The sequence below is a fragment of the Bombus vosnesenskii genome, unplaced genomic scaffold (genome assembly GCF_011952255.1).
Source record: "Bombus vosnesenskii isolate JDL3184/JDL3185 unplaced genomic scaffold, Bvos_JDL3184-5_v1.1 scf7180000014056, whole genome shotgun sequence".
NCBI lineage: Eukaryota > Metazoa > Arthropoda > Insecta > Hymenoptera > Apidae > Bombus > Bombus vosnesenskii.
In genome coordinates this window covers 137,305-162,305 of record NW_022883345.1, presented here as the reverse complement: position 1 = coordinate 162,305, position 25,001 = coordinate 137,305, and the positions used below count along the sequence as shown (strand labels likewise).

Sequence of the window (25,001 nt, the reverse complement as noted above, 5' to 3'; positions counted from 1 at the left end):
GATTTCCCTTTCCCCGGCTTCTCTCTTTTCCGAAACGTTTCTGCCTACGGAATTTTCCGATCCGCGTAGCTTTCGAAAATTCCCACTTTTTCAAATCTGCCCAGTTTCGAGCGGTTTCCCGTCGGAGATTCTCGCGCCATCCGGCAAATTTGTTTGTTCCAATCTCGCACACCGGAGATTTCCATTTGCGAAACTTTTATTTATACATTCTTATTTCCGAAGAATTCGAGGATTCGCAATAGCGAAAGCCTCGTTCGCCGAGCGTTCTCTCGTTGCTCCTTCGCCCGAGTCACCCCTTCCTACTGCAGCCTCCTCCCCTTCTAGTTCTGCAACATCCGGCCGTTTCCAACCTAACCCCATCCTCGGATTGCCACGTTTGGCCGAAACTTTCGTCGGCGAAAAAGTGCCGCGAGATTTCCCACTTCCGGGACCTTGGCGCGTTCCCCCTGCCGAACGCGCAGACACGGTGACACCCGGCCGTAAAAGGGTGAACCGATTCCTGGAAGCAGGCCAAGGAGGCAGGAAGCGACGCGCGAGAGAAACGTGGCCCGTGTCGAGGCCGGGACGCTTGTCTCTCTCTCTCTCTCTCTCTCTTCCTCTCTTTCTCATTTTCTCTCTTTCTCATTTTCTCTCTGTTCTTAGCACGTGAAACACCTCGAAGAACGGCGGTCGCGAGCGAAACCGCGCGCCAACCTCCGAAGCAGCGACGCGTAACAGAGAGCGATCCTGACGCGAGTTTACGACTGGCCGTGGACAACTGTTCCCGGGCGCAGCTGTTTCGCAAATACGATGCAATTTTCGCGGTTACGACCGGTAGGCCTTCGACGACCAACCTTCGGCGTCGCGGCCGATGATCGACGCTTGTCAACGAGCAAATACGGGCTTCGCTCGCTGAAACTCGAAGCCGCGCGACCTCTAAAATCGCGCGAACGGTTTTTTAAAAGCGCTTTACTTTTACTTAGATTTGTTTGGAATAACGCGACAGCCCGATCGTCGGTTACGATCGTATCGCGCTCGAATGTGACGTATTTTCGATGATAACGGACCATACCGAGGGTTTTCGCGAAATGCCATTGCGTGTACTAAGCAGCTATTCTTGTCCGAGAATTTATGAAAATCGATCTAGTCTTATGTTTGGAAATAGATTGCAGGAGAACTTGGACAGAACGAAGGTAGTCAAAGCAGGTAATCGTTAGCGCTTGAATAAAAAAAAAAGTGATTTATTCTTCTAAAAAAAAAAAGTGAATTATTCTAGCAGAAATTTACTATCTAACATCGTCAGTGATACGAATAAGACCTGGCGTGGAAAACTTCCAACTATTATTCGATGACTCGATGTAACGCGTATCTCCTTTTGTCGTATGTCATCGACAAAATGTCGAACGAGAAATTTTAAGTAATTCAAAAATTCGACGAATGAAAATCGGAATAACGGATAAAGATGTGTGTAGCGAGAATAGATTTTAAAATTGCGGAAAAATCTCGACGTCCCTGGTAGTTAGTCGCGCCAGCAAAATGGTACTCTGGCGCAATTTTCGTAGATAATCGCGGAGGAATTCGATGCACTTGCCGCAACTACCGGCGATAATCCCCGACAAGAAGCGGCGTCGACGGTCCTACTTGGACGGTTCGACGAGTTTCAGTAGCCGGCCACCGTGATATCCCGTAAAAGGATAGGTTGCTCGCTGGAAAGCGGCCAGGACTCATTCAGAAGGACGTGCCTGGACGGCTACCAACTTGCTAATGTGCCACGAGCCTTGAACTCACCGTGTGAAACACACGTAGAACGCGTAGGTACATGTCGAAAACGATCTTTGGAAACGTTCGAGAACCCGCTCCTTCCGCCCGAACGATCGAACGATTTCGCACGATTCGATCAGCATTTTACAATGCGTAATATAACATTCGAATATTAACGTGTTCGGTATTTCTGCGTATATATGAACACATTGTTGAGATAAAAGAGACATAAAACATTTTTCTTGCCGAATTGTTAATTTTTTCGTACAAAGAATAAGGAAGATTCGAGGGACAAAGAGATTGCGTAATTACGCGGATAACGATTACGGAAATGAAACGCGTAAAAAAAAGTAAAATAAAGAAAAAAATAGAAAAATATAGAAATATAGCTATAATTGGTGAAAGTATATTTTTAGTCTTTCGATTAACGTTCGTACGTTATACGAGCAGTATTAAATTACAAATCTGCTTTTTTGGTATCTTTTAAAATATCTAGTTTCCTATACAGTTAGAGTAATGATTACTTTTTACGTTCCAACCGGGATTATATAAATTCTGTGCAAACAATTCTATACAAAACTAAAATATTGCCATCTAATGAACAATTTAAAAATGCCTTAAAAATACACGTAACTACTTTACCAACCGCAGCTTCATCCATACCACCGACTCCATGGTACCGACTGTGCCATTGACTCAGGACTCGATACAGTGCCCTACCATACTAATCGTTGATCTTACCGCGATTCGACTTTATCAATGAACGATAAAACACGACTATATCGATAACTATACTGATAATATTATCGACTGAGCTTTGATCTAAAATTTACTGATCGATAAAGTATGTCACTTTAAAGATATTTAAAATACCTATGCGCTGATCTGTGTCATGCCATGATCTGTGTCAGAAGTAACGAGTAATTGCGAGAACATGTATGATACGTACTGATCGCACGATCGTTGTTCATTCAACAACCATAAAAAAATGTGTTGTGAAAAATATGCGAATTAGTAACTGAAACTTTAACAAGGTATGATATACGCACACATATACGATATAATTGTATAACATATTCAAACTGTTTCTCTTTAAAAGTCAACTTTATAATCTGTAAAATACATTATATAAAATCAAAACATAAATAATTTCCTTACAAACAAATATTTGATGCTTTAGAAAATTGTGTCAAAACATTAATGTTACACAATCAACTAGTATAAATAAATCTTTTATCATACGTGTATATATGAATACCAAAATTTTCGTTTTAAAATAATCTTTGTTTATCGCGTTACTTTTTATCCTGTTGACAAAAATAAAACCATTTTTTAGCAATAAACTGCGAGATTTCGCTAGCATTAAGCACTCTCGTGCTTTTATCTCACGTGACAAAATTTCATAACAATCGTCGTACGAGTTATATCACACAGAAAACAAACGAATTTGCGTTAAATTTATGCGACTCGAGTTAACCTATCTCGTTCGACAGCAAACGGCGTTTCGTCAATTGTTATCATTCCTTATAAAATCCCTTTCCAAGTCGCCTCGTGATCGAGGCGACGACGTTTACATAATGCATAACGTAGCGATTTGAAAACTATAACTTCCAATGTTTTCGCAGTCACACTTTGAAATAGAAACTTGGTATCTATTTTGAGTTATACGAAATGTGTTAATCGTTTATTTATATAACTACTGTGCTGCATCTTCAGCTAACCGGTCGTTGTAACAGTGTGCAATATAAAATGATTTATTAGATCTGAACTGTCAAACCAGTTGTTTACAAAATCATGGATGAAATTTGGTTTCATCTATCGAATCAGGTCGAGACACTTCAGGTAATTGTAATTTTTCATCAAAATTATCAGCTGTTTTATCTTCCTTTTTCTTTTAATTTATAAATAAATTAAAAGATATATCACTATCGATTATTTGTCATATCAGTTTCCAAAGAAATGAAATATAATTGACGTTCGGCTCTTCATCTTCGATATTATATGTTAAATTTTTTGTTGGCGAGAAGATTCAAACATCGTTATTTGCACAACAAGGACAACAATGGGTCATAACATGGTTGACTCAAGCACGTCAAATTTTTTACGAATTATATGAGAACCAAACGATGCAAAATGTCAAAGACATTGTACAACATATACTTATTTGGATTGAAAATGCTTGGGAACAATTACAACATCGATACTATAATACACATTTTAATGTCAGAATACTTTACAGACAAATAAAAAGCTTATATACTAACGGAGGTAGCAAAATAAATTTTAACGTTTCGTTATTTAATATCAATATTAATTGGAAAAAAATGAAAATATAATTCTTCTTCTAGCGTCCAAAAGGGAACTTGCATTTAGTCTGACAGGTTTAGTTGTCGGTACTTTACTTGGTTATTATGCTGGAGTTAATTGGGGACACGTATCTCATCATATGCATCGTATAAAAGCTATAATATGTCACCATTACATTGGTATCGAGGTATTATATTAAGTTACATTGACGCGTAAAAAAATATATAATCTTAAGTTGATGCGACTAACTAATGTAAGTATATAACTGAAGCAATATTACTAAAGCAAATATATTTTTATTATAAACAATATAGGGTGTGTCCATGATAGATGATGCTGAAATGCCTATGATCGAAAGATCTAACGAATTATTAGTACAAGTTAAAGCAGCTTCTGTCAATGTTGTTGACACAAAAATTTGTTATGGTTATTCCAAAATTTACAGAAGACTCCTCAATTCCGGCGTACGTAAATTAAAATGCTCCATTTTATCGTATTACTTATATTTAAGTTGCGTTACTTATTCATTTTCAGAAACACAAAGAACTCCCAGTAACATTGGGCAGAGATTGTACTGGAATAGTGATAGGTATAGGACAAAGTGTTATTAATTTTGACATTGGAGATGAAGTGCTCTTAGCTGTACCTTCGTGGGCTCCTGGTACAATGGCAGAATACATAGTTGTCCCAGAAACTCAAGTAGTTAAACGACCGAAACTTTTTACCTTCGAAGCATCTGCGAGTCTTCCCTACAATGGATGTTTAGCCTGGGATGCTTTAGTTAATAGATCTGCGATCCAGGAAGGCAATGCGAAAGGGAAACGGTATAAATAATTGCGGTAGGACCCCCTATAAAGCGAGATATATTTCCGTGTTATACGGACTACGCGTTATTCGAATCCAAGAACGCAAGAAACTATAACTAAATAAATCTGTAGTCTTTTTTTAATATGAAAAAATAACATACGTTCCACGATACACACTGTAAACAACCCCTTCTTATCGCTCAACAGTATTAACTATTTTTGCATTTTCAACTCTTAATCACATTGTACGGGGACAGTGGTATTATTTTTAGTCCGCGTTATAGGGGGTCCGACTGCAGATAAACAAATAGTTTTATTATTATATGTATATAGAAATTACTTTTTAAAGTAAATATCCTATAGAGTACTTATATATGGTGGAAATACACCTGTTGGTTGTATTTTAACTCAATTAGTTAAGCTATGGGGTGGACATGTAGTTACAATGTGTAAACAGAATGCAATTCCTGTATCAAAAGCTTTAGGAGCAGACAATGTTATACCATTAGACAATTCAGATATAGAAAAAGAGTTACAATTACACGATAAGTACGTTCAATATAACAATTATTTAACGATATATTAAATTTACTTGTGTTAAGCGATCAATAAATTTTTAGATTTGATACTATATTTTATACCGGGGGTCAACCAATTAATGAACGTATACTAAAGCAGCACTTAGCATCTTATGGCTTTTATGTCTCTACAGTTCCCGAACAATTAACGTCTGACTCGTTAGGTCTTGTATTTGGAAGCATATTTGCTGGATGTGTACGAATAAAGTTACTAATACAGGTAAATGAAATTATATACGTAGTATTTTTCTATTATTCAATTTGATTTCAAATTCGATATTTATTCTAGTACGTGCTTGGATTTAATATGCATCAATGGAAAGAAGGTTCAAAGATTAACGCAACATACTTACAAGCACTATGCGATTTAGTTGATGCTGATCAATTACAGATGGTTGTAGACAGAGTGTATGGACCTCATAATATTGAACAAGCATTGTATCATATATTAGATCCCAATGCTATCGGAAGTACTATAATAACATTTCAGTGACAACTGAATATTATATGTATAAAAGTTTTCAGTTATATAAATATCGCAGTTTCTTTTATCAATACATACTATAAACAACATCCCTATCTCCTATCACTGCCAAATACCGTCCAACATTAAAATAATCTCTATACACCTAATAAAACTGTACAATAAATACACATGGTGCAAAAACCAAGACTGAATAAATATTGTAATAAAATTTACTTTATATACGTAATTACATAATTCATATAGTTCCAAATTGTAATTTACTAGAATACATAAATGAAAAGGAATTATGTAACAGGGTGTACAAGTTAAGCCATAAATATTGGACGATATATGTAAAATGAAAAATATTACTCGAATGTCTATAATTTATTTTATGAAATAAATATGAAATTATCTAAATGCATTCAGAATTATTTATAATGACTTTATATGTTGAATATTATAAATGATTCAGTATATAACACTCATAAAAATGAAAAAAGTATGAGTACTTCGAACAATTATTTTGGCTGCCTTCCACGTGGTTTTCCTGTTGTTCCTTTCTTATTTTTTTTAGCAGCTCCCTTTGTGTCTTCTGCCTGTTTTAAAATATCATAAATTTAGTAGATTAAAAAAAAATGTGTAATCTTAAAAACCGTTATTTATATTTACTTTACGCTTTGGAGGATTTGGATTTGGTAATACTTTAAAGAATGTATCTAGCCTTCCTTGAGTGGAAGTATTTCGTGCTTTATATAATTTTTTTGCACCATTCCTTACTCTTTCCTCATTAAATTGCTTATCGCCACATAAATATTTTACTAACCCTTCCTCATTTGGTTCTGTCCATTTCAGCTTATGCAAAAATTAAAATGCTTATAAATATTTCCAATCATTTACAAATGTTATACTATACATAGAATGTTATACTTACATCAATTGTTTCAGGATCTGTTACTTCAGGTTCTTGAAATAATAATCGAGCTTCTTTATAATTCCAGTCTTCAGGAATGGAAAACTTCTTAGTATCCAAGTTTTCAATAATTTTTTCAAGTGACCTATGTGTTTTAATTAACTCTATAGCTCTTTTTGGTCCAACTCCTTTAATGCTACTTGTATAATCACAACCTAACATTATACAAAGATCAATGAACTGTAAATAAGCAGAAATAACAAGTTATTAATGGCCAGAAAATAAATATTTTTATTTGTATCTTGCATACAATAAAGGTATCGATCTTACATACTTCATCATGATTTAATCCAAGGTCTTCTAATACTTTATCAAAATGAAATTCTTGTACAGGCATCTTTCTTGCTTCGCTAAATGTTAATCGCCTGAGTAAAACATTGCATCCAAAAGTAAGCGCATCCATATCTTCTGTAGCGGTTGCAAAGACCTTACCAGCCTTTACCAAAGCAGCACATTGAGCTTCTGCTTCACACGGAGCCTATAAAATCAATATATGTATTACAGTAAAATTTATAACGCCTTGTTTTACCTACATCAATGTAAGGAATGCCCATTAATTGCAATAACTGTTTAGCCTCTTCTGCATGCTCTTTTGTAACTTTTACTAATCTTCTGTTAAATTTCTCTATATCCTCTGCATTTCCTAGAAAATGACAAAAGTTTTTATTATGATATATAAATTGACGTAATTATCATATACAGGGTGTTCTGCAACTGGTGGTACAATCCAAAACTGTGACCTAAGAAGACCCTGATTATAAGAAGTCATTATACGTGAAAAAATAAGTTGATAGTACACAATAAAATTTTTTCATATAACGCTTTGTTTCCGAGGAAGTCAAGCTTGAAATTTTGTTGAGTATACTTGAATTTCACTAAGTATCAACTAAGTATGAATAAATAATCAGTAGCAGGTTACTCTACATGCGAAAATAAGGCAAAAATGTGAAATGGAATTTTTCCATTTAAAGGAATATGCCCCATTTACAAGAAAATAAAGTTTGAACATGTTTAGTAAAGAACTGGTCCAGTGCATACACGTGATACATTTTTAAATCTACTTTTCTCAAAAGCAAAGCTATATTTTTGTTTTATTTTTACGTGCAGTTTGACTCTTGTTCAACCTGAAATTAATCCAAGTATACTTGTCAAATTTTCAAACTTGACTTCAAAACTTTCCCAGAAAGAAAGCATCATATGAAAAACATTTATTGTATATTTTCAATTTAGCTTTTAATGTAGAATCACCTTCCATTCAACTGTACTGTGATAACTTATGGTTACCAGACATTCTATATAATAAATCAAATGAAGAAAAAACACAAATCATTTTTAACATGAAATAATCTAATATTTAGAAATACCAGCTTCCTCTGCTGCTTGTAACAACTTCTGTGTTTCGTCTCTTCTTTCAGCACGTTTTGCTAATTCTCCACCTTTTAGGTTCGGTGGTTTTCCATCAAACACGTATACAGGCTTTATTCCTTGCTCTACTAAACGTATTGTTCGATAAAATGTACCCATTAAATGACTATAATATAAAAAATATTAAAGTAATACAAAATATGTATTCATATGTAATTATTTGTCAAAATATATACCTTGTTGTTTCACCATTTACAGATGTAAGCTGAGCTCCTTCGCTCCGTACTGCAATAAGAAATTGATATAAACACATAGACGCATCTATGGCTACTTTACGACCTAGAATGGAAAGTGAAAATGTAAAATATTCCTTTCATAATTAATTTTGATAATTAAATGATTCAAAATTCCGAATTATCCTGATTATCTACATACCAAAATAGTGCTTTAATTCTTGTTCTTTAATAGCACTTGGTGCTATATCTGCTATTAATTTTGATAAACCTAAAATGCCCATGGTAATATCACTCAATCATTCAATCACTCGCGTTAAAGTTAGTCCAATAATGTGCGAAACGTGGAATCGAAAAGAAACGCATAACATAAGAAGAAGTTTCGCGCCAATATTACGCTGTAATAACGCTGTAATAAGAATAAGCATGCTGTTCATCCAATGTGAGAAAATTAAAGTTACTAAAACTGAAATTACTAATACCTGCTAATACCTATTCTAATACAAATTATTTGATACTCAAATTTATCCTATTATTATATAATATTTCAATATCACATATTTTATACATCTTTTTATGTTGAGTATAAGAGCTGAAATGAAATCATAAAATTGCGTATAATAGATTCAACAAATTGAATTCATATGCCATTAGTGTATATTTGAAATTAAGATGCTAATTTAATGAATAATAAGCTATACATATTATACGTATTTCGTTATAATTTGTTTATGATATTATTAGTGGAAACTTATATAATTATAATTTTCTAATTCGTATCGGTATATATCGGTATTATGTATATATACATATAGAGAGATGTTACTACATACTTACATATATACAGTAGATGTTCCACGTGGTTGAAGTATTAGGAATTGTGCATGGTTTTGTAATATGTGTATTTGGTGTTGAAAATGGATACTAATTGTGATTTAATAAAAACAATCGAAGATGATCAGGAAGTGCCAAATTTCTCTGAAGATTCTGATGTCGAAGATGATGTAAGACATAATTTAACAAATTATATTAGGTTAAATAGTACAACTTTACTCAATTAGAAAGATGATTGTTTACTGTATGATTCTTATTTTGGAAAAATAAAAATTTCCGAATTAATGTAGTTTCAGCCTAGGAAACAAAAGAAAAAGGAAAATAAGGATTTCGATAACAATTTTCAATTTGTAAATGATATTTCCGATTACAATAAAGACACATGGAATGACTTAAACAAGTATATTAAACGAAAAGCTAAGACAAAACTTGATGATAAAATTAAAAGAATTAAAAGAGGATCCGAATCTAAAATACAAGTACATATATATACATATATAACTTTGATGTTATTTCTCTTTATATATTTAGTTGTTTCAATTACATATACAACAATTACGTTACATTTATATATTCTTTCTTCAGAATGAAATAGATAACGAATCCAATATAGACTTATCTGAAATTAAAAAAGAAGATGATGAACTATCTTTATCAGAAGACGAGCTTAGAAAAGGTAACAATATTTTTTCCTTTATAATGTAAACTTGATTAAAGAAATATAAATGTTTTATTTTAGATATATTTAAAACTAAAGAAAAGAAAAGCAAAAAGAAAGTGGTTGTTAAAGAAAATGATGAAGAAACAATTAACTTTGAGGAATATTCAAATATAGAAACTCATGCAACATTTTACCAAATGAATTTGTCGCGTCCTTTATTAAAGGTATTGTATATCAATATATTATGTTACATAGATTTTAAGTTAGTATTTGATTATTAATATATATATTAATATAATATCTAATTCATAATACATATTCTTTAAAGGCTATAACAGCCATGAATTTTGTGCATCCAACACCTATACAAGCTGCTACCATCCCTGTTGCATTAATGGGTCGTGATATATGTGGTTGTGCTGCTACAGGTACTGGTAAAACTGCAGCGTATATGTTACCAACACTAGAAAGATTATTATATAGGCCATTAGACGGTCCTTCTATTTCTCGTGTTCTTGTACTTGTTCCAACAAGAGAACTTGGTGTGCAGGTGTATCAAGTTACAAAACAGTTATCTCAATTTACAACAATTGAAGTAGGATTATCTGTTGGTGGTTTAGATGTGAAAGTTCAAGTATGTTGATATATTGTGGAAAACTTAAATATTAGTAAATGAACACTATACTAAGAAATAATCCTTTATTAATTTACTACTACTTTAAAATTAGGAGGCTGTATTAAGGAAGAATCCAGATATAGTAATAGCTACTCCAGGAAGATTAATTGATCATTTAAGAAATACGCCATCGTTTTCATTAGACAGCATTGAAGTGCTTATATTAGATGAGGCAGATAGGTAAATGAAAAAAGAATATTTGCTTTATATTCCTTTTATTAATTTATAATTGGAAGATTATATACATATACTTTTTTATTTATAAGGATGTTAGATGAATACTTTGCAGAACAGATGAAGTACATAGTAAAACAATGTTCAAGAAGCAGACAAACAATTTTATTCTCAGCTACTATGACGGAAGAAGTGAAAGATTTGGCTGCTGTATCTTTAGATAAACCAGTTAAAGTTTTTGTAGATAGCAATCAAGACGTTGCTTTTAATTTACGCCAAGAATTTATTCGGTAAAATTATATCTTATGCAATTAATTGATCATGTTTATGTTCTTGTTTAATGTATGTATATATTCATTTTTTATATACTTTTAATATAGGATACGAAAAGAAAGAGAAGGAGATCGTGAAGCAATTTTGGCAGCCCTAATTTGTAGAACCTTTCATGATCATGTCATGGTCTTTGTGCAAACAAAAAAACAAGCTCATAGATTACACATTTTATTAGGGTTATTAGGCATCAAGGTATTTAAAATATAATTTATTCTAATAAATATTAAAGTATATTGAAGTTTGTAGTAAAAAGTAAAAGGTAATCTTTTAAATCATTATTATATATAATTTGATAGGTAGGAGAACTTCATGGTAATCTTACACAACCACAACGTCTAGAAAATTTAACAAAATTTAAAAATGAAGAAATAGATATTTTATTAGCAACAGATGTTGCTGCAAGAGGTTTAGATATTAGTGGGGTAAAAACCGTAATTAATTTCGTAATGCCAGTTACCATGCAACATTACATTCATAGGTATCAATATTTAATTTGATTGTGAATTTTTACAAGTACCCAATATAAAAAAAATTAATTGCTTTATTTATTTATTTGTTAGAGTTGGGAGAACAGCTAGAGCTGGTCGTGTTGGAGTGTCAGTATCACTAGCTGGAGAACAAGAACGTTCTTTGGTTAAAGAAATTATTAAAAATGCAAAAAATCCAGTAAAGAATCGAATAATACTTCCTGATATAATCGACAAATATTCTAAAAAATTACAGTCTCTTGAAACCGATGTAAATAAAATTTTAGAAGAAGAACGAAATGAAAGGGAATTAGCTAAGATAGAAAATCAAGCAAATCGAGCAGAAAAATTATTAAAAAATGAAAGTAATAAAGGCACTCAAAGAACTTGGTTCCAAACTCAGAAAGAAAGAAAAGAAGAAAAAGGTAATTTTCAATCCATTAATTTTCGTATTTGAAATTGTAGTTATTCAAAATTTCACATGGAATACATGTACACATTATCAAAATAATTTATATCATTTTTAGAGAAATTATCATTGACTGAAAAACTAAACACAAATAAAGGGCAGAAACAAAACAAGGAGCCATCAAACATAATTGAAGAAAAGAAAAAGAGATCTAAAGAACCTAAACAGGAAACAGCAGAGGATAGAGCCAAAAAAGAATTAGAAAAAATTGCAGCATACCAAGCGAGACTAGCTAAGAAAAAGAACAAACAAAATAAAATCCGGACAGTTGTAGAGAATGATAAATTTTCATCTAATAGAAAAGGTAAGTTCTAGTAATTTATTTATCTAGTAAATTATTCATTTTAATTATGAAAGATTGGATCTTATTTTTTTTTTCTATAATCTCAATTCGATTTCAGCATCGCTAAAACGGCAAAAATCTTCATTTGCTGCTGACTTAACAAATACAAGCAAGAAAGCTGTGAAAAAAATGCGTTACGAGTAAGTATATTTTATTAAAGTAAGGTAAAATAAAATATTACATATCATTATATTATATTTAGAAACATACATAATAATGCTTTTATAAGTAACTATTTTATTTATTTTAGGGCAAATGTTAAAAAAAATCAAAGTAAAAGAAAAAGTGCAAAAAGTTTAAACATAGGAAAAAAGGATAGTAGATCAAATTTTAAAAGACGTTAATTTTGATATTTGTAACTATATCTTATTAAATACATACCATTTTACTTAATTTGTTTTATTATAGAACCGTTACAATGCGTCACTTATGTCTCACAGATTGACAGATGAATAGCACTGATTAATTGGTTTTTTTCATCAGAATATGTATATTTTGTAGTCTATAACCTGTTTGAAAAAAATTGCAGTACTATGCAATTAAATACTTATAGAAGCAAATGTTTGATAATAATACTATAAGATAAAATATAATATAATCCAAAACAATTTGAATTTATAAATTATTTCAAGAAATATCAAATTAAATTTCATGAAGCTGAAACAGTAACAATGCACTGCCGATGACTTATGAACAATGCTTTGTACATATATGAAAAATAAAGAATGACCTTTATGAATGTTTAAAAAATTAAAAACTGCAAGATTTGCATTGTACTGTAATTTCAGTGAAGAGGTAATAGGTATGTGTTAATTCTATAATGTTTATATAATAAGATCAAACACACATCACCATTCACAGCCTCATACACAATTCTCATTCTCATCTTAATGTTTAATACAATTTAATGCTTAATACTAAGAATTCTAATGATGACAAAGGAAATTTTATAAAACCTAGGCCCATTTTAAATTATTTTAATGCTATTCAAATTTGTATCCAATTTCCTAATTTTTTAACAACAAAAAGGTATGAGATTATTTATTTTTAACTCTAAATATTAAGTAAATTCTATAGAATTTTACACTTAATCTATATTTATTCAAAAGTTTCATTTATTTTTGTTTACTGTAGTTATGAAATAAAATATATTTTTAAATGAATACATTATGTTTAAAGCAATTGGTAATATGTGAAATTACTATTATATAAATATTTATAAATGCAGTGAATGTTTTTCAACATCTTATAAAATACGAAATAAAAATATAAGTATTTAAACCATTCAAAGTATGTATACAATTCCTTGAGATATCGGAATAATACATTTACTATATTGTTTGTACAAATATATGTTCTGGATACAAATTTGAATTAAAGTGATACGAAAGTAAGTTTATAATACATATACAATAATGACAGCGATGGAAGAATAACTGTCACATTCGATGATGATAAACTTCAATTGATTATTGAATTAGTGGTGCATTGTCGATACTTTTGTATAACAAAAATTTTTACGTTTATTTTTTATGTTAATGCGCACTATCCGTTGAAAATATTTATATGTATACATTTATTAGATACTATTGAAGTATTTATAAGCACAGCTTGTCTGAAATAAATTAATAATTAGTGGCCGTGCGCTGACCAAATCTCATTTACATTAATTTTTGGGTTAAAATATAAAGAGATAATTTTATAAGAAAATACATATTTTCTCAGGAAATAATGGTTATCAAAATTGTCATTCTTTCAATAAAATAATTATAGCATTAAGGCAATAATCTTAATTATAATATAATATAATAATAATGATAATCAGATTAATAGAATCAAACAACTTTGGATCACAAAGCCAATTGACACACACCCTTCTGTTTAGTACATGATGTTCACAGAAATCCAACAACGTTATGTTGTTCTCTTCTGCGTGTAAAGATTTAATGAAGTGTATTATTTCGATGTATTTCATGTAATAAATGTGGTTTTCGATTACTTTTTTCTGAAAACTACAATTAAGTTTGATGATATCGTGTAAGGATTTTACTATTTGGAATAGTTTGTTACAAAAATTTTGTATACAATCTCATTAATCTATGAAGAAAAATGCACATGAAATAGTATATATAAACATTTGTATTCGTCAATGCAAAAGTGAACAATACAACAATTGTCAGATGTTTCACAAGAAAGAAAGGGAAATATTTTCGAAGATTTATGTAAAAAAGATGATGGTTAAACAGTTATTAATTATACAAAGGATTGTATTTTTTATCAATGAATGTGCCATTGTTTTTTTTAACGTGTAGAGAAATTAGAACCAAACCAAGTTTATGTTTTTTTTTTTCTTTACAATTGAAAGAAAAATATTTTCTATATGATCAGTTAGTAAATTTTTAATTTCCTTATGAAGCGATGCAACTTCATGAAGTTTCTTGACTTGTAAGCTTATATGTATCAATTATTTGACGTTAATGTATCATTATCTTAACATCTTACTGTCTAGACATACGCGAACGACAGGTTTATTAATTGTTGTACATAATCAAAATATTCTGTTTTCTAATTTGTAAAGTATTTTTAGATTCTTTAATTCTTATGATGATCACGGTCTTTCCCCTATTCCTAACATCCCTTTGAATACAGTTCATTCACTTAATTATTTATTTACTTTGTCTGATTCTCTTAATGCCCTCTTTGCTGGTGGTTCTTCAATCTGAAAAATCATATCTTTACTATATATCAAATTACAATCATAAATATGTTTTTCTTACTTCTTCCTCTAAACCAGGTAATTGAATTCTAGTTTCCGATGCTTCCGCTGGCTGTAAGTAAATATAATATATTAAATATAATACATATACTTTATATTTTTGAAATATGAAGTATAATATACTACAAAAGAGAAATAGATGTTGAATATAAATGTATTAAAAATAATTTTACCTGCGCATCAATACATTCCACTTCTCCAATTTGCAGCTTGAAATTACATATACTCATAGACTTTTTAAGACTATTATTTAGATATATATATATATATATATATATCGTTCATATAAAAATTACAAACGTAATTGAGATGAAAGGACATCGGGACCTTTCTTTAGAATGTTCGGAAAAACCCAATACCCCAATCCAGATGTTTACGACAACGACATTTAAAAAATAAGCGAAGAAATAGTTATGCGGTCACTTAAGGTTTATGACGATGGGTTTGGGCTCGAGGTGACATAATGAGTCACCGAACTGCCCTTATATAGTCCTTTTCCCACTCCTCGGGTCAATCTCTGTTTTTTAGGAGAACTCATTATGTCACCTCGAGCCCAAACCCATCGTCATAAACCTTAAGTGCTTAAGGTTCCGATGTCCTTTCACCTCCGACATATATATAAGAATCTACTCTAAATCATGCTGTGTCTAAAATTATCCTATACATTATTTTAGTTGTCTTACCCTTGCATCAGTTTCGTTCGGCCCAATGCCCACTTCCTTCTGTTGTTTTGACTTAGCCCTACGTTGTGGTCTTTCACTGACAGAATGTGTATTATGAAGAGAACCCTTTCCTTTAGGACTCGACATGTTTATCTGCATTTCAGCAGGTAAGTAATTCCTAGTGTTAGTCAATAATTCGTCCGCTCGTTTGAAGTACATGGTGGGAATTCGTGTTTCACTTGGAAATTCTTTCATATCAAAATTTGTCGTTTTTGTATATATCACATTCATAGCCAAATCGCAAACAGCCCACAATTTCTGCAAGTACATAGTAAATATAAGCTTTTTATAACTGATTCATAAATAATAAATAATTTGTTATAATTACATAATTCATGTTATTATCCTCAGGTTTTAAAGCATCCTTATGACTCTTCATTCGTTCTATGAGATTTTTATAAAAACCATAACAATAATATTCATTTTTCGTTATAAGGGGTTCTAATATAAACCACAAACATTGTTGTATCACTTTCAACTGATTAACCATCAAATGACTTGTAAATTCAGGATCATGTGCAAGAATAGGGACTGCAAATACTAGCATATAATCAGGAAGAATGTGAGGCAGTTGACCTGTAATAACAATTGAATAAAATATTTTATATTTATCTTTCTCTAATAATACGTGTTTAATAATAAAAGAATAATATTAAACAATATTTCGATAATGCCTTACTATTTAGTTTCTTACCCATGGCCCGTTCCACTGTACCCAATGACAATGTCTTAACATAATCTCTCCTTTTATTTATATCAGTTTGCATATAAGTTTTTAAAACACATTTTAATCTTTTGTCCTGTTCTTTACCAGCAAGTGCATAATAACCCATAAAGTCTAGTGGCAAACACTTATTTGGAATTCCTCTTCCAAGTCCTTTATGTAATTTGCTACCAAAAGCTTCCCTCACTTGTGGAACTTCATCCTATGAAAAAAATACATTTTCACAATATTGTTAATCAATTTTCTTTCTCTATTTACATAAAAATATGCAAAATTTATTTTTAAGAAATAAATCAATAAATCATAGTTTGGAGAAACGTACCACCATGAGCTGAGATAAATTATAGAATTGTTCTGCTGTAAACTGATCACCAACGCCTTTTTGTTCGCAGATCTTCAACATTGAACAACCAGCTTGTAAGCGCAACCAACTCATTTCTGCTTTACTTAAACGACCCTGCTGCAAAAGATCTCCTTTGTTTACTACAAATGCATTCAGCATTCTAAACGTTTTTTGTGCAGAGAGCACATCAGTCTTCAATCCTAGTAACCAGCGTGCCATGCACTTCAATCCTTCTAATCTACAACGTGTTTCTTCAGGTAATTGATCTTCCCTGCACCAGTCTCCTTCAATGGTATCAGCAGTTTGTTCACTGCTTTCTTTCACTAATAACTCCTTGACTATCTATAAATTCAGCACACTTAATCTGAACTAAATCACATTATCATAAGTTTGAAATAATAATATAATATTTAGCAGAACTTACCTTCCTAGACACCATATTTTTTATTTGTACTTGATACTTTTCTGGTAAATTATAAGCTATGTGACCTAATGTAACTATAGATGTTCGATAATATTCTGAAGTTGGTGTAAGACTATTTTTAATTCTTTCAATAATTTCAGGGAAGATAGTATCATGAATATTGGTCATATTAACAAATAAACACCTGACAGCTTGTTTTGCTTGTTTTGGTGTTCCTGTTTCTGCAAAATTTTTACATATTGGAACCATAAGGTTCATAATATCCGGTGCAACATCACATAAAGGTTTATATTTCCCTAAAAATGTGAAAATCGAAAGAACCAACGGTGCTACCATTTCATCTTCCAATTCCAAAAGATGAACAAGTTGCATCAAAATATCATTATGAAGAAAATGTGGACCAAATACAAATGAAAGCATCTAGAAGAAAAACATTTTATATACATATAAAAATGAATTAGCAACATGAAAAGCAAAGATCATATGTCTTTGTACAATAAAATTATAGACTTACCACAAGTAACCTTAAACCCTTTTCACCTGCATTGTTCGGATTAAGTCCAACTTCTTCTATTACATTGCCACCTTTTAAACAATCTAATACATATCCAATTAAGACCTGTTAAAACATAATTGATATAAAGATATGAATATAAAGACATGCAAAAATATAGCCACATGCATTACTTACCCTAATTGCTTCTTCATCAATCATTACAGAACTGACTCTTTCCAATAGCATTTTTATTGTGTTGTAATACAAATTCGTCATGACAGGTTGACCCAATTTTTTAAGAACCATACTTATTGTATCTGCACACTCTTTACAAGAAACGTTTGGTTGAACTATTGTTTCCATTCCTTGTAATAAAGCCGAATCTTTTCTCATGTGAGCACTGAACTTCTGTATAAATTCTTGAACTTTCATAGGATCTGGTAGAAAGCGAGATATCTGATGAATCTTAGCTACAAGTTCAACCATGGCGTCTGGCTTTTTTACAATTTCTAACCATTCAACCACTGCTCTTCGTACACTGAAATATAAAATTTTATATAAAAGTACAAAATGAATATATATAAGATAATAATAAAAAAAAAAGTTAAGAGTGTACTTACGCAAGCTGGTGCTTTTGTAATTCTACAAATGCTTTAGATGCATGATCATCAATTGTACCTAATAAATGATACAACTTTTTCATTCTTTCACCAGCTGGTAGTTGGTAAGGTACTAAACAAGTGTTTAGTAATCTTTCTACTAGTAATCTATCTTCCATTCCTGCCATGTAATAACCATGTAATATTTTATCTTTTATCCAAGTAACAGCCTTTTTCGTAGCTTGTGGTACATCTGCATCATTCAAATGTTTTTTATATATCATTGCTAATCCTGCCATTGCTTCTTTCCTGATTTTAAACTGAAAATTGAAACAAATATTAATATTTTTTTCATACTCATAGTTTACATATTTTCATGTAAAAAATAACATACCTTTTTATCTAATGTTCTTTCTTTAACAAATTCTAACAAATCTTCACTGTCTGACACCACTTCGAAATCCCTTCTAGCAGTGGTCACTATAGCCATCACAACTTCATATCGTACACTTTCATCTGCATCATGTTGTCTTAACTTTAACGTATCAGTAATATCCTTTCTCAGTTCAGGATGGTTTAATAAAAAATGCATTGAATACTGCACACATTTGATACGAATTGATACACTGATGTCATTAAATCTTCCTAAAAATGCACGCCACAATTGTGTGTGTTGCACAGCTAACTGAGATCCTTTCTCAGAAAACATTCTTGCTAATAATGCTACAGCACCCAATCTTTCAGATTCAGAGGAAGATTTTAGTTTACATTCTAATTGTGGTAGGACGGACAGCAAGACGCTTGGACATATGTGATTTAACTCATAAATTAAATCATACACTTTCTTGCAAATTTGTAAGCTCTTCTCCTCTTTGCCCAAGATCAGTACATGGTTAAAGAACTATGAATTTTAAAATATAAAAAGGTTTGGTATTATTAACTTTTACCTTCTTGTGTTATAGATTTACAAACAAAAAAAAAGTGTTTCTTTTATTCTACTCACTGCTTGAATATATGGTTCTAATGTATCACTACATTTGATCACCAATTCCTTTGCAAGTAAATATGCATTCTTCTTTTGTGTTTTGTTTGGTTCTACAATGTTCATAAGTATGATATCTAGAAGTTCATTGCTAACAATGTCAGATTCTGTAATAAGTGGACATAATACATCTAACATAAAGCTTTTGACTTTCCCAGAATGTTCATCGCTGAAATCATTAGAATTACAAGCAATTAATTAACTATTCATATATATATTGTATTTATGTACTGTATAATCATGTTAAACATACTTTACTATCCTAAACATAAGAGAAAAAAGTGCGCAAAAGATTTCTTGGCAGTCCTCTAATTCAAAACACATATTAAATGATTTCACATATGCTAAATTTTCCAGAAGATAAAAATATCTTTTAAAAGCGGGATCTTTTGGATCTTTTAGTCCAGCTAGTTGTTTAATCAGAAACAAGAATATTGTTTTAACCTATAACAGATAAGGGTATTAATTTATTATTAAATCCTTAAATTTCCAAAAAGAATTAGAAACATTTATATAAAATATTCTATGAAATGTTATAATTAATTAACTTATATTACCTGCTCTGCATCTTTATATGGAGCTTCTGGAGCATAAACCCTCAAAACGTCAGCAATACAACATGCAATCAAAAGTTGTACATCTTTACTCTGATGCATTAAAAAATGTTCTTCTGCCAAATGTAATGCAAGTGGTATATATTGTTGATACATCCCTTCATCTTGGCCCATTGCTTGTAATGTATGAGCTAATGTCTATTTGATAAATTTTGATATCAGTTATCTTTAATTGTTTTATCTACTGTCTCTTTTATATTTTATATAAGATATAAATCATTTTATCAGATATACCTTTAATCTTCTAATAAGTTCATCTGGACCCAGATCTTCTGTGACAGATCTGCACCCTTGCGGGTAAACTATTTCCGACATGTTTACTAAATGATTTAACCAAATATGAGAAACTTTATATCCTTAAAATAATCTAGAACACCGTCCAAATTCTGAAATATTATATGTCTCATTAGTTATTGTTCTGCCTTAAAATGTTATTTTTAATGATTTAAGTAATAAAGTCATTTTATTAAAATAACAATGTTTGTTACAACTATACAATGCAACTCTTCCAACTTCACATATATTTTGATATTTTATAATATAATTTATAATTCAATGTACAGAATGATATATTGTAATAATTTACAATATAATAATGATTTTTGTATAATGCTTAATCAATTATATAACTGAATAAGAAAATATAAAGTGTATAGTGTTAAAATGATAAAAATAAACATAAAATCAACAAATTAAAAGAGATTACATGAGTTAAAAATAAAAATAAACATGAATATTTATGTTATTATCAAACTAGTAGCTTTTATCCTCACATGCCATTATAGTTTTGATATCAACACAAATAGTAAGTAGAAGCTTCTACATACGTACAACAAATACAAATCATATAGCAAAAGTATGACTTAAATAAATTAATAAAAAGATAATATAACATGCTAATATATGTTTACTTGTATAAAATATAATACTAGTACTTTAAAACAAATTATAATGGAGCATCATAGGTTATGTCTATGATTTGTGCATAAATATAAGAAAACAATGTAAACAGTAATACTATTTAGCACACTTATAAAGCTAAAGAATTTCAAAATACATTGTTATACAAAAGATGTTGGATATTACATCCAATGGAGAATGTATTACCTCAAGATATGCATAGGCACCACAAGGCCTGTGACACTCAAAATATCAATAAAGCAAATATATGTGATGGATACACGGCACTATTTTAGTTTTTGGAGTTCACACACTTTCACGTTGTAATTATTACTAAGTGCGAATATATCGCGTTCGACGTAACTTCCTGAATTTTTTGTAAATATCTGGCATGGTAAAACGATCAAAATGTCAGCAAAAGTGTAGCGAAATCGTTTTCGTAAACGGTTAAGCGTGTCAAAGGACGCGACAGCGCATTCGATCACTTGAAGTCATCCACATTTAACTTTATTGGAGAATACTTCAGATTCAAGTAGTTAAACAACACTAACATAAAAGTACTGAAGGGAATGTAACAGTAATGCTATTGGTTAGAATATACGAAAAAACATACTGCACCAATAATGTAATGTTCTGTTATGTACATCTGGACGAAGTAGTCATAAAGAATTCTAATGAAAACAACATTTAAGCATATGCAATTAGCGGTAGAATTTAGAACAAATAATATGTACAGCTAAAAGTTTGTAATTAACCAGATAATACATATCATAAAAATAAAAATACAGATTAAATTTTTTAAACATATAATTTATTAATAATTTAATTGTATAAATGATTATAATCTGATAACGAATAAGATTAATTTTTGGAATTAATTATGGAAATTGTCTTTGATTTTGTAAATATAAATTAATATAAAATTTATTAGTATGTAATATTATTTATGTATAAAGTGAATTTCATTAAAAAAATGTATTTACTAATGCATTTTCACTAGAAATTATTAGAATATTTGAATCAAACCTAACCGGAAATCATGGTGTTTCCTATCTCTTTCAGTTTAGCACATGCAACGTGTGCCTGCATTGGTTCAGCGCTGATCAGTTTGTTTAAAAAGAAATTGATCATCTCGACCAGGAAAGCAATTAAACAATGGTGTGTGATTATGTTGTTAATTTTCACTGAAAATAAGATTTTCAATTAAATTGGTTTAACGAATTATAAGTCTTTTTATATAAGTTCTATTTGTTAGGTTAATTGTATGCCCAAACACGCGGTTTACAGCTGTATGTTTTCATTTAATAATATTAATTGTGGTTTATTCAATAATATTTTAGGCAAGTACAAAAGTTGACAACCCTGAAAAACCAGGACAAGAAGTAACTCCTATTCACAGAATTAGGATTACGCTAACTTCACGAAATGTACGCTCTCTCGAAAAAGGTAAATTGTTTTTTGTATGTGTTATCTTTAGACAATATTATTTTATATTATTATTGCATACATTTTCTTAATTGTACATGTTGTTTTAGTGTGCTCGGAATTGATAAATGGAGCAAATAAACAAAAACTTAAGGTGAAGGGTCCAGTTCGTATGCCCACGAAAATCTTAAGGATAACCACACGTAAAACACCGTGTGGTGAAGGATCAAAAACGTGGGATCGTTTCCAGATGCGCATTCACAAGAGAGTTATTGACTTGTATTCACCATCAGAAATTGTAAAGCAAATTACAAGCATTTCCATTGAACCTGGTGTTGAAGTGGAAGTCACGATTGCAAATGAATAAGCAATTTAAATGAAACTGTATAAAGTTTTAATAAAAGTATGAAAATACAAATATCTGTGTAAAATTTGTATTCTAATAAGATCAAATACATAAGTATTTTGCAATTGACATATATCGTAAACATGTAAAAGATTAAAGGATTAGAATTTAAATTTATTAAGTAAAAAATTGGAAATATATTGCCAATATGAAAAAAGATAATTTTTCTATTAGTAATTTAGACATTATTGATCTGTTTATTTCATGAAGTTCATAAAAAATTATTTATAAATTATAATACATTGATTTTTGTGTACATATTTGAAATATTCTGCATAATGTCCAACAAGGCAGTACTTATAAAAGTACAATTGTAATTTAGAAACAACTGTTAGTTAATGAAACGTGATAATTTGTTAATTTATTCTATGTTTATTCTTCTTCTTGAGAATCGTTTTCGGGTTTTTTATCTTCCTCTGCACCTTCACCGCCACTAAATCCATCCATTCCTTCCACTTCTTCTTCATCATCATCACCAGCAACCTCAGCATTTTCAAGTTCAGCTCGTTCCATTTGTCTTGCTAATTCTGCTTCATCAGTTGCAGTAACAACTTTTGGCTATAAATTAAAAAATTATTGTCATATACATAAAAGGTTCGAATATGTATAAGTTTCTAATAATAATGACAAAACATACAGCCATTTGAACATTAAATACACCTCCCAATGATGTTATTTTATTTTGTATAGCGTCAATGGCATCATTTAATGCCTTTAAACCATCTTGTTTTTCTGGTGTAGATGTTGTTATAACTAAAATAAAATAAAATTTTTAAGTTTTTATCCAGAGATGAAGATTATGCAAAAACATAAAAGTAGAGACATACCATACAGTGGTGGTGCAATTAAGTTAATTTTAATTGGAAGTTCATCAATGGAAAGAGCTAAACCAGCTTTTAAAGCAGCTTTCACTGCATCAATTCCTTCATAACCATAACAAGCTACTTCTACGTCTGCTCTAATTTTTACTGCTTGAGAAGTTAATTTTCGTTTAATATTATTTAATAATACTTCTTTTGTATGTTCATCAAGTCCACACTCTGCTAAAATAGATGGATCCCTAAAGTGACAATGTTTTATCAATCATTACTATACAAAACTAACAATATTTCATTTCACACGTTTTATTCCTTGTACTCACAAAACTGATTGCTTAAAAAAATCATATGCAGAAGCCTTTTGTTTCTTATATTTTTCTTCAAAATGCCATGCAGTTTTTTGATATAATTCCTCTAGCTGATCGTCACTATCATAATGTAATAATTCTGCAACATGTCTTAATATTGAGTTTACAGCCTTTGCTTTTGCATATCTCTCTGTGCATTTTTCTACATCTTCAGCTGATACACGACGTTTACTAAGATCAATATAACCTATATTGAATCATTTAATGAACTATTAGGTGAAATGATTAAAATAATTTTAGGATTATTTCATGCGTAAAGCTTTTATATACTTTACCTTTCTCTTTGTCAACCCTAATAACAACAACTGGTTCAGTTTTTCCTACTCTAATAAGTTTATTAATAGATCTAATACGTCTTCTAGACAATTCAGAAAGGAGGATCATACCCTCAATATTATTATATTCTAATAAATGTACATATGCTCCCATTTCAGCTATGCTACGTACATTCACCATGACTACATCTTCCACTTCAGGATACTTTTCTTTATAAAATCGACACGACAACACCATTTTTCCTACTATAAAAGGAAAAATATTACGATTTGTTTTAATCAAAATAAAAACGAAATTCATTTTTTTTCAGTGATAAATATCTCTCTTTGCGTCAAAGAACATTTAAGTCTATCAAATATTTTAGTAAATAAAAAACAGAAGGTTAGCATATAGGTTAATTTCAAGAATTTTACGAAATGTGTGATAATATACTTTTTATAGTTACCAGTATGAATATATTTGCACAAAAAATAACCAACCGTTTATCTATACTATCGAAATATGCTTAAAATGTTAAAAACTTATTGATGTGTATTAATAATCCATGTGCACTTTGCTCTCGATTTACAGTCAAGTTATTAAGAGAAATACACAGCGGTAGCCAACCTGAGGTTTGTTCACTGACAACATTTTGTCTAACAAC

At 30.5% G+C, this 25,001-nt stretch overlaps 6 protein-coding genes across 14 annotated transcripts; 3 read left to right on the top strand and 3 right to left on the bottom strand.

Annotated features, from left to right (window-relative positions):
- Positions 1 to 2,633: 2,633 nt before the first annotated feature.
- Positions 2,634 to 5,983, top strand: LOC117239483 (reticulon-4-interacting protein 1 homolog, mitochondrial-like). Of its 3 annotated transcripts, none has more exons than XM_033505078.1 (9): positions 2,634 to 2,774; positions 3,457 to 3,582; positions 3,768 to 4,008; positions 4,089 to 4,234; positions 4,362 to 4,511; positions 4,582 to 4,871; positions 5,217 to 5,402; positions 5,474 to 5,651; positions 5,721 to 5,983. In XM_033505078.1, exons 2-9 carry the CDS (start codon positions 3,535 to 3,537, stop codon positions 5,922 to 5,924), a joined length of 1,443 nt encoding a protein of 480 aa, XP_033360969.1. In that variant the 5' UTR covers positions 2,634 to 2,774; positions 3,457 to 3,534; the 3' UTR covers positions 5,925 to 5,983. The 3 variants fall into 3 exon arrangements, with proteins under 3 accessions (XP_033360969.1, XP_033360968.1, XP_033360967.1); XM_033505077.1 differs by having other exon boundaries at positions 3,366 to 3,582; XM_033505076.1 differs by lacking the exon at positions 2,634 to 2,774 and having other exon boundaries at positions 3,083 to 3,582.
- Positions 5,984 to 6,109: 126 nt separating this feature from the next.
- LOC117239484 (flap endonuclease 1) lies at positions 6,110 to 8,862 on the bottom strand. Of its 2 annotated transcripts, none has more exons than XM_033505080.1 (8): positions 8,671 to 8,862; positions 8,472 to 8,520; positions 8,235 to 8,401; positions 7,404 to 7,513; positions 7,145 to 7,348; positions 6,832 to 7,050; positions 6,570 to 6,752; positions 6,110 to 6,496 (listed from the first exon to the last, which is right to left on the bottom strand). In XM_033505080.1, exons 1-8 carry the CDS (start codon positions 8,750 to 8,752, stop codon positions 6,419 to 6,421), a joined length of 1,092 nt encoding a protein of 363 aa, XP_033360971.1. In that variant the 5' UTR covers positions 8,753 to 8,862; the 3' UTR covers positions 6,110 to 6,418. The 2 variants fall into 2 exon arrangements, with proteins under 2 accessions (XP_033360971.1, XP_033360970.1); XM_033505079.1 differs by having other exon boundaries at positions 8,472 to 8,574; positions 8,671 to 8,860.
- A 443-nt stretch (positions 8,863 to 9,305) lies between these two features.
- On the top strand, positions 9,306 to 12,813 carry LOC117239491 (probable ATP-dependent RNA helicase DDX27). The gene is made up of 13 exons (XM_033505093.1): positions 9,306 to 9,472; positions 9,593 to 9,781; positions 9,888 to 9,978; positions 10,042 to 10,187; positions 10,292 to 10,597; positions 10,692 to 10,819; positions 10,906 to 11,103; positions 11,194 to 11,338; positions 11,443 to 11,624; positions 11,707 to 12,038; positions 12,141 to 12,386; positions 12,484 to 12,565; positions 12,676 to 12,813. Exons 1-13 carry the CDS (start codon positions 9,386 to 9,388, stop codon positions 12,767 to 12,769), a joined length of 2,226 nt encoding a protein of 741 aa, XP_033360984.1. The 5' UTR covers positions 9,306 to 9,385; the 3' UTR covers positions 12,770 to 12,813.
- Positions 12,814 to 14,424: 1,611 nt separating this feature from the next.
- LOC117239489 (sister chromatid cohesion protein PDS5 homolog B) lies at positions 14,425 to 21,569 on the bottom strand. 4 transcript variants are annotated; one of them, XM_033505087.1, is made up of 17 exons: positions 21,273 to 21,569; positions 20,400 to 20,551; positions 20,109 to 20,303; positions 19,805 to 19,995; positions 19,513 to 19,720; positions 18,904 to 19,410; positions 18,531 to 18,829; positions 18,106 to 18,448; positions 17,929 to 18,033; positions 17,415 to 17,834; positions 16,970 to 17,332; positions 16,603 to 16,849; positions 16,252 to 16,499; positions 15,885 to 16,181; positions 15,375 to 15,410; positions 15,203 to 15,253; positions 14,425 to 15,144 (listed from the first exon to the last, which is right to left on the bottom strand). In XM_033505087.1, exons 2-17 carry the CDS (start codon positions 20,478 to 20,480, stop codon positions 15,088 to 15,090), a joined length of 3,648 nt encoding a protein of 1,215 aa, XP_033360978.1. In that variant the 5' UTR covers positions 20,481 to 20,551; positions 21,273 to 21,569; the 3' UTR covers positions 14,425 to 15,087. The 4 variants fall into 4 exon arrangements, with proteins under 4 accessions (XP_033360978.1, XP_033360979.1, XP_033360980.1 ...); XM_033505088.1 differs by having other exon boundaries at positions 16,618 to 16,849; positions 21,273 to 21,568; XM_033505089.1 differs by lacking the exon at positions 15,375 to 15,410 and having other exon boundaries at positions 21,273 to 21,568.
- Positions 21,570 to 22,084: 515 nt separating this feature from the next.
- On the top strand, positions 22,085 to 22,910 carry LOC117239493 (40S ribosomal protein S20). Its single transcript, XM_033505097.1, has 3 exons — positions 22,085 to 22,223; positions 22,406 to 22,511; positions 22,601 to 22,910. The coding sequence occupies exons 1-3, from the start codon at positions 22,221 to 22,223 to the stop codon at positions 22,855 to 22,857; spliced, it is 366 nt and encodes a 121-aa protein (XP_033360988.1). The 5' UTR covers positions 22,085 to 22,220; the 3' UTR covers positions 22,858 to 22,910.
- A 160-nt stretch (positions 22,911 to 23,070) lies between these two features.
- On the bottom strand, positions 23,071 to 24,993 carry LOC117239492 (eukaryotic translation initiation factor 2 subunit 1). Of its 3 annotated transcripts, none has more exons than XM_033505096.1 (6): positions 24,838 to 24,993; positions 24,358 to 24,603; positions 24,038 to 24,269; positions 23,724 to 23,956; positions 23,534 to 23,649; positions 23,071 to 23,454 (listed from the first exon to the last, which is right to left on the bottom strand). In XM_033505096.1, the coding sequence occupies exons 2-6, from the start codon at positions 24,593 to 24,595 to the stop codon at positions 23,269 to 23,271; spliced, it is 1,005 nt and encodes a 334-aa protein (XP_033360987.1). In that variant the 5' UTR covers positions 24,596 to 24,603; positions 24,838 to 24,993; the 3' UTR covers positions 23,071 to 23,268. The 3 variants fall into 3 exon arrangements, with proteins under 3 accessions (XP_033360987.1, XP_033360986.1, XP_033360985.1); XM_033505095.1 differs by having other exon boundaries at positions 24,791 to 24,989; XM_033505094.1 differs by having other exon boundaries at positions 24,804 to 24,988.
- Positions 24,994 to 25,001: the final 8 nt, after the last annotated feature.